The sequence below is a fragment of the Cyprinodon tularosa genome, unplaced genomic scaffold, assembly GCF_016077235.1.
Source record: "Cyprinodon tularosa strain WSP-4 unplaced genomic scaffold, ASM1607723v1 ctg467, whole genome shotgun sequence".
NCBI classification, from domain to species: Eukaryota; Metazoa; Chordata; class Actinopteri; order Cyprinodontiformes; family Cyprinodontidae; genus Cyprinodon; species Cyprinodon tularosa.
This window is the reverse complement of record NW_024039193.1, coordinates 2,247,397-2,256,102: the sequence shown is the minus strand read 5'-3', so window position 1 is coordinate 2,256,102 and position 8,706 is coordinate 2,247,397. Positions and strand designations below refer to the sequence as shown.

General features: G+C 40.9%; 2 protein-coding genes across 2 annotated transcripts; one reads left to right on the top strand and one right to left on the bottom strand.

Annotated features, from left to right (window-relative positions):
• The first annotated feature begins 294 nt into the window (after positions 1-294).
• Positions 295-2,655, top strand: LOC119794047 (protein ANTAGONIST OF LIKE HETEROCHROMATIN PROTEIN 1-like). Its single transcript, XM_038301377.1, has 3 exons — positions 295-990; positions 1,060-1,163; positions 2,119-2,655. Exons 1-3 carry the CDS (start codon positions 305-307, stop codon positions 2,124-2,126), a joined length of 798 nt encoding a protein of 265 aa, XP_038157305.1. The 5' UTR covers positions 295-304; the 3' UTR covers positions 2,127-2,655.
• Positions 2,656-2,667: 12 nt separating this feature from the next.
• On the bottom strand, positions 2,668-4,369 carry LOC119794046. Its single transcript, XM_038301376.1, has 3 exons — positions 4,015-4,369; positions 3,823-3,936; positions 2,668-3,324 (listed from the first exon to the last, which is right to left on the bottom strand). The coding sequence occupies exons 1-3, from the start codon at positions 4,292-4,294 to the stop codon at positions 2,873-2,875; spliced, it is 846 nt and encodes a 281-aa protein (XP_038157304.1). The 5' UTR covers positions 4,295-4,369; the 3' UTR covers positions 2,668-2,872.
• Between the last annotated feature and the right edge of the window lie 4,337 nt (positions 4,370-8,706).

Sequence of the window (8,706 nt, the reverse complement as noted above, 5' to 3'; positions counted from 1 at the left end):
CTAATGCTACGTTCAGACAGGACTCGCTGCTTCTGTCGCGCCAGCTGCGCCTGGTGTGAACGCAGCATAAAGCTTACTGTCCGCTTTCTAAGGCTACGTTCACACTGCAGGCCTTAATGCTCAATTCCGATTTTTTTGTGAAATCGTATTTTTTTGCGTGTCCGTTCACACTTCCAAGTATATGCGACTTGTATGTGATCTACTGTGTGAACTGAAAGCGTTCAACAGAAGTGTCCCGCATGCGCACTCGAGGACGCGATGACGTCACATGTAGCAAGCGTCCTCAGTGTTTGCGGAAGTAAACATGACTCTTAATAGCGCAGCGTATATTGCGTTATTTAAGTTCTTCTCCAACAGGAGCAGGCACATTACTAACGAAATCTTTTTAAGAAGATCAAAAAGAAAGAGAGCTAGATTTCTTGCTATGGCGTTTTGTGGGGCAGTAATAGCAACGTCCGTACAGAGAAGCGTGTGGGTGCGGAGTCGAAGCCAGGAATGGTGGGATAGCGATGTGAGCGGCTTTAGTGATAAGGAGTTCCTTCATAACTTTAGAATGAAAAAGGCAACCTTCATGTGCGTCTGTGAACGGCTCTCTTTAGCGCTCTCACGCAAAGACACACATCTTCGGCGGGGCATACCAGTGAGTAAATGCGTTGCCGTGGGGCTGTATTGGCTAGCTACAGGTGCTTGCTATCGCACAATAGCCAACCTCTTTGGCATAGCCAAGTCCACCGTCTGCTCCCTGGTCCACGACTTCTGTAAAGCTGTTTGTGATATCCTCATGCCGGAGTACATAAAGCTACCCCAGGGGGAGGATCTGCAGGAGGTCATTGAAGGCTTCAAACACAGATGGGGTTTCCCGCAGTGTGGAGGAGCAATAGATGGGAGTCATATCCAAATAATCGCCCCAGAGGAGAACCACACAGACTATTTTAATCGCAAAGGGTGGCACTCAGTTATCCTGCAGGGGGTCGTGGATCATCGATTTTGGTAAGAAATAGTGATATTTTCATATTTTAAAGTACTGTAGTGCATTAAATAAACACAGTATTCCAACAGCTTTACCAACATTTATGCTGGATGGCCAGGAAGCGTCCACGATGCCCGGGTTCTGAGGACTTCCAATGTTTATTGCCTGGCAGAGGGGGGAGCTTTTTCCACCAGTAAGCGTTTAACATTCTAGTACTACACTCTAAAAAATAATATTATGGTTCAACTTAAAAAAATTGAGGTAACAATTTGCATGGACCTTTTTAAGTACTTACAACTCAAGCATTATCAAGTATATGTCAAGAAACTTTTATAGTTCTACAAACTTAACTTTTTTAGTATAACCAATATGATTTAGATTGATGTCTAAATGCGTAATAATGCTGATTTAACTTAATATTACTAAAATTTTTGAAGGAAAATTAAGTTTTGGTGTTAGTTATATAAGCTATCATAACTTATTTGTTTTGAGTCAAATTCTACTCAAAAAGGTCTATGCAGATTGTTACCTCAATTATTTAGAGTACTATGAAATTGTTTCACCCAAGTTTGGGAAAAAAAAAAACAGGACATTTTATTCTTTTGCTCTTTTTATTGCAAAAAACCAACATGCATTCAAATGGTCATTTTTACCATTAGTGCAAAAGATAACATTTTTTAATTATAGTCAGAAAAAAATCTTGAGGATGTCATGAGCAGCAGCAAAACAAGACAATAAATCAGGTTAATCCAGGTACAATCAAATTATTCTTAACATATTCAAATGAATTATCTGCATTTTGGTGAGATAATCTTAACTGAATCCAGCCATACTCTGAAACTTGGGAGTATTTCAAGTTTCAGAGTATATATTTGGGTCAACTTCCTAAAGATACTTCCTCAAGATTTTTTTCTGACTATATTTAAAAAATTTTATCTTTTGCACTAATGATAAAAATGACCATTTGAATGCATGTTCATTTTTTGCAATAAAAAGAGCAAAAGAATAAAATTTCCTGTGTTTTTTTCCCAAACTTAGGTGAAACAATTTCATTTTGAGCTTTGCATACTAACCACTTGAACCATTTCTTATAAAATGTTGTTCATGATGTATTATTTCATTTGACTAGTGTATTTTACAAATTTTAGATCACTGAAGAGATAATGGGTATTCAAGTGCCAATCATGCTGCTTGGTGACCCTGCTTACCCCCTTCGAAGCTGGCTGCTCAAAGGATATTCAGACACAGGAGCGCTGACAGCCGAGCAACGATGCTTCAACGAACGCCACAGCAGAGCCAGGATGACAGTGGAGTGGGCCTTTGGTCGGCTGAAGGGCCGGTGGAGATGCCTTGGTAAACGCCTAGATGTGGACATCTCTGCTGTTACCAATGTCATAAGTGCATGTTGCACACTCCACAACATGTGTGAAATGCATGGTGAGGCCTACGAGGAACCTGGTGCACCTGTTCCTCCCATTGAAAGATGGGCAGAAGGAGGTGATGTAGCAGATGTGCAGCCCGCAAGAGTCAGAGAAGCACTCACTCAGTTTTTCAGTAACCAACGTTGAATTACCAACATTTTTATTTTTGGTGGTCCACTGTTAACACACATGTTCAAACATGTTTTGTTCAATATCAGAAAAATAAAGTTTTCAACAATGTTACCAGTTTTTGCTGGTAAAATAGTATGGCTCTTGTAGTGCAATTTTCTTTATCAGCTTTAACAACATTTAACAATGTTTTCGAATACAAAAACAGAACAATCAATATGAAAAAATATTGCACCTTAAATTCAAGTACTAACTAATAAAGTAAACTTAACCTTTCATTGCAACTGCAGTATTTAAATTAAAATGCAGATCAGCTTCCTTCAAAACAAAAATCAGGACTTTTCAAAAGTGCTTACATTTCATCCTCATCTTCAGACTGGAAGGCAGGAGGATAATCATGAGCATTAGCTAGTGTTTCACAAAAGGATTGTGTGGCATGTGAATGTGATTGAGCACTGTTGAACAGCAGTGGTTGATTTAAATCCTGAAGAAAGGACAGAGGCCTGATGTTGGATGGACCTGGAACTACAGGAAACGGTGAGGGATGAGTAGGAGGTGCTCTTGCGCTGTAAGGCTGTGAAGGCTGCATTGGAGCCTGGTAAAACGGTGGCTGAGGAGGGTGGCTTGATCTCTCTAAGAACTGGGACAGCATGGAAAACATTTTCAGCTCATGCTTATGCTGAGCTGCTTGCATTTTTAATAAAAGATCAGTGTCTTCATTTTTTAGGGCACTGCCAATTTTGTCAACAAAGACCTCCAGTGTTGTCTCCAGCTTTGAATTTCTTTTTCTCTTAGCAGATCTTGCTGTATTAAGAAAAAGAATAGAACAACCATTACACATTGTTATTTTTCTGTAAGATTAAGAGAATTTAAAACTGTGATAGAATTAAACTATTTTCTTTATTTATGGTAATGGCAAGTGTAGTTTATGGACCTTTATAATAAATCAAGGGTGTCCAGCTCCAGTCCTCCAGAGCCGGTGTCCTGCAACCTTTAGATGTGTCCCTGGTCTGACATGCCTGAGTCAAATAATCAGTTAATTAGCAGGACTCTGAAGAACCTGACTGCATACTGAGGAGCTAATTGTGCTATTTGATTCAGGTGTGTGGGGCCAGGGAAACCTCTAAAAGTTTCAGGACACCGGCCCTCGAGGACTGGAGCTGGACACCCCTGCAATAAATAAAGGAATTTCAGGAAGCAAGCAGAACATAAAAGAAAACATTTTCTCAATAAATAACGCACAATATTACTCTTTGTTTTATACAGTTTGGGTAAACTGACAATATATAGAGATTTTCTTACAGCCAGAGGATGTAGATGGTGTACTGCTGTTAAAGCTTGAATCATCAGTTCTTGGTGTAGAACTTTCCTCTGAGGTTGAGGCAGGAGTTGAAGGTGAGGCAAGCGTCCCATCACCTATGTACAAATGACAATAGGTCACACGACATCACGTAATGTCACAGCCGATTATTGCGTTATATGTAAATAACCCACCTGTATCACCGCTGCCGCTGCTGCCGCTGCCTGTGTTTGCGGCAGGACCTGGGCTCCTCTCCTCGGGCTCCTCTCCGGCAAAGCAGCTATCCACCAGGTATAGTGGTTGAACGCTGGGCTTGTCTCCCAAAACACGGTCCAGCTCTTCGTAAAATGGACAGGTGACACGTCCACGTCCGCTTCGTTTGTTTACGTCTTTAGCCTCCTTATATTTGGCCCGGAGGCTCTTGATTTTCCGTTGGCATTGGATCCAGGAGCGTTTGTATCCCCGATCGGCCATTTCTCGGGAAATGTTTTCAAATATCCCCCGGTTCCGGTAAGACCCTTCTAGTTTTGTCTGAATCGAGCTATCTTTCCAAATATGTATTAGGTCAGCAACCTCACTTTCTCTCCATTGACTGCTCTCTGTATTATCTTCCGCCATGGTTGTAAGTTGTAAGTTTTTCCCGCCTCCGCTTAGTAGGACGCAGATTAGTAACGTTTAGTAACATTTGTCAAGTATTAATGACGTGTAGGTCGGATGAATGCGACCTGGCCGTACAGACACAGGTCGCATTTGAAAAGATCAGATACGTATCGGATTCAGGACCACATATCCAAGTGGCCTGGGTCGCATTTGAAAAAATCCGATCTGTGTCGTTCAGACTGTCATAAAAAGATCAGATACAGGTCACATATGGGCAAAAAAATCGGAATTGGGTCACTTCAGGCTGCAGTGTGAACGTAGCCTAAGTGTTTCTACTTTAAATATTGTGCAATAATTCTGAATTTAGAAAGAAATTTCAATCCGAATGTGAGAGGTGTTTTTTTTCCCAATCGTTATTCAGTTTTACATCCATGTACACACCTATTCAGCCCTCTGGAGTAAAATAATCTCCACTGTATATGTCCAGTGGGGGACGAAGTACTCAACAGTAGTACTTGAGTAAAGTATTGATACTCGTTGTCTAATCTTACTTACTCTAGCCAAGCTGAGATTAGCTGAGTCTAACCTGAGCCTTTGTTTCACTGAGTTTAACGTTGTTTTTTGTCTTTGCCTTTCGTCAGGAAGCCTTCCTGCAAACTGGATGTTTGGCCTTCTCCCCCTGGAAGGATCGTTTGTGTTCTCACTGAGCAGGGGAAAAAACCTCCACGCGACCAGTTCATGTTCCCACGGAAATCCAAGTGGCAGTCCGCACAATTGCTCCTCAGGGTCCAACCAAAACCAAACTTTCCGTCCTCCAGCGAGTTCCCCTTCCTCTGGATAAAGCCACACCTTCTGGATTCAAGGAGAAGAAAGAAACCCCCTCCAACGTGAGTCCCTTTTCCACTGTATTAAAGAACTCAATCCAATTTCCTACTTCCCCTTAACTAATCGCTGTGAATTTCCATTCTCACTTCTAATTCAGGTTCACCTGCTCTCTGAGTTCCAGATTCCACCCCCTGTGGTTCACCTCAATAAACCTATTTATTCTCTGAGTTGTTTTCTGCATGTGGGTCAGATCTTTTAAAAGCAACATGACAGAAACAGGCATGTAATCTGTGAAATGCTGTCTGTCCACAACTTTGCCCGACTAAAATGACATATTGCAGATGTAAGTCAAAGGCTGAATAGTTTTCTAAATTACCTCGATTAATCAATTATCTTAATTAATGGCATATTAATGTCATCACAGTCAGCTGACCTCTTGCTTTTACATTTATTGACAATATCAACAATTTCCTTTTCTTGATCAGCAGTGAGAAACATTGAATAAGGACTTCTCATTCTGATTAATGTTACATTCAGAGCTCCAGTTTTTGTAGGATCCAGGATTTTTTTCTCCCGGTTTAGGTCCCACACTGACAAAATATTTATTGAAATGATGAACATCATTAATGTCCTAAAAATTGTTATTGATAGAATTATTCAACACATTCCAAATCCATTTGATACTTTTCTTATTTGTATCTAGTAATTTAATTTAATAATCCTGTTTAGCTATTTGTAGAATAGCAGTTAATTTATTCTTATATTTTGTCATGATGGGTCTCTGTGTTAAAACCCATACGCAGAACACCACAGGAAACGGAGTAAAAGTTCAATAATTTATTTGGAGAAAAACACAAGAATAATTAATGAGCAGGTTCTGGTACTGGTCCGGGACTGGAATCACAGAGTTATCGGCAGAGATGGATAGTTTGGTTAGCCAGGCAGCGGTGATTATTACTCAGAGGTTTGATTCTGGTTTGTACCTTGATGAGGTTCAGACTGATCGATAGAGAGAGGGAAACGGTTGGGTCCAGAGACTGTGGATTCAGCAGAGAGCTCAGCAGCAGCAGCGTCTAGCTTCAGGCTAATGAGGTTCAGACCTTGAATTGAAGTTCTAGTTCTCCCTTGAGAACTAGCTGGGGAATTCAGACTGATTGTCTTCAGGTTTGGCTTCCTTGGGCAGGCAGGTTTCCAAGCAAAGCTCCCCCAGAGCTACAGACTTCAGTCGGGCTTTCCTGTGAGCAGAGAAGACAGAGGCTGGTTAGAATCTGGTTACTCTCCAGAGCAGACAGAGATTCTAGATGCAGGCTGAGGATCAGGTTCTGCTAACCAAAACTGGTCAACACTCCGGCGAGGAAGACAGGTCTGGCTGCTGCTTATGTAGGAGGTCCCCTGATGGGCTGATGATCCTCAGGTGTGCTGGAGGCCCCAGCCCAGGAGACCCACAGCGCTCTCTGCTGGAGACAGGTGGCAGATCTCCAGATCCCAACAGTAACCCCATGTCCCAACAGAAAAACATACAACAGGAGGGGATCCTCGGCGCCCTCTGAAGGGCAAGCCTCAGGATCCCAACATATTTCTTATATTTATTTTCTACATCCAAAGACTTATTCCTTATGAAACTTCTTCTTTTTTTTGCAGGCATTTCTTAAACCCTTTGTGATCCATGGAGCTTCTGAGAATTTGTTTTTATGAGACATCATTATTGGACAGCTCTCAGAAAATGATCATATGCTATATCGACATTATCTTCTTGCAAAGCTGATTCCCAGTTATGTTTCAATAAGTCCACTTTGAAAGATTTGAGTGAGTCCTCTGTTCTTTCTCTTTTAAATTGTGGATTACTTTTGACTTTATTTTTTTTTTTTTTATAGAAATTGTCGCTGACAAAGTCTGGAAGATGATCACTAAGATGCTGAACTATTAATAGATAATTGTAGATATATTATCCATAAATGTGGCACCGTTAAGTGTGATCCTGCTGGGTCTAGTGATTTTGGGAAAAAGGCTTAATCTGTACATGGTATTAATGAACTCTTCAGTAGGTTTATGATTATTTGATAAAAGTAGATCAATATTAAAATCCCCACAGATGAAGAAGACCTGAATTGTACCTGTGTATGTTTGCTCAAACCATTCTCTAAATTTTTCCATATTGGAACTAGGAGCTCTGTATTAAAGGAATAGTACACCCAAAACATGATTAGCCTTCATTTTCTACTCACCCCCATGCTGAACAACACCCTGGAGTACTTTTTTGATATCTCAAATGCATCTGGAGATCTGGGAGGCTTCTTGCTGTCTGCTGACATTCAAATAATGGAGGTCTATGGTGCCCGAGACAGAAAGGTCCATAAAAGTCCACAAAAAACGTGTCAATATTCCTCCATACTGGTCGTCCAATGTATTCCAAGTGTCCTGAGTGGGTAGCATCCAGAATTTACTCGAAACGAAGTCATTTAGAATGTTTTTAGAGCATAAACAGTAGTGTATAGGATTTCCTGAAAGCGCGCACATGCGCGATCACGACGCTACGGAAGCCGGCAGCGAAAACCAGATGAAAGTGCGCATTCAGCGTCTGCTCTTCCAATAATGCAAGCGTAGAAGAAGAAATGTGCCGTTTACCTGTGCAAAGAAAGAAACAACGAAAGAAAAATGTCTGAGGACTTCAGTGTTGAGGAAGAGCATGAGTTCTTTGCTGAGCTGAATGCGCTGGTTTGGTGTGCCGGCTTCCGTAGCGTCGTGATCGCGCATGTGCGCGCTTTCAGGAAATCCTATACACTACTGTTTATGCTCTAAAAACATTCTAAATGACTTCGTTTCGAGTAAATTCTGGATGCTACCCACTCAGGAAACTTGGAATACATTGGACGAGCAGTATGGAGGAATATTGAAATGTTTTTTGTGGACTTTTATGGACCTTTCTGCCTCGGGCGCTGGGCACCTCCATTATTTGAATGTCAGCAGACAGCAAGAAGCCTCCCAGATCTCTGGATGCATTTGAGATATCAAAAAAGTACTCCAGGTGTTGTTCAGCATGGGGGTGAGTAGAAAATGAAGGCTAATCATGTTTTGGGTGTACTATTACTTTAACAACTAACAATGACATTTTTTGACTTTTCCATAAATATTTCAACTGTTAAACACCCAAATACATATTTAGTCACTCTGGTCATATGTTCTACTACTATAATTTTTTGTCAACATACACAGCTACTCCTCCCCTAGTTTTCCCTTCTCTATTAATGTAATTGAATTCATAACCCTCCAGTTCAGAATAATCCCCTTTCTCATGAGTGATCCATGTTTCAGAGATGGCTATGATGCTGAATGGCTGCTTAAACTGGTTCAGACAGCCTTTGATGCTGAATTTTGCATATAAAAATGCTGTAGAAATGTATGAGAGAAAATCTACTTAAATTTCCCTGTACTGATCAGTTGTGTAATAGCAGCAGTTATCA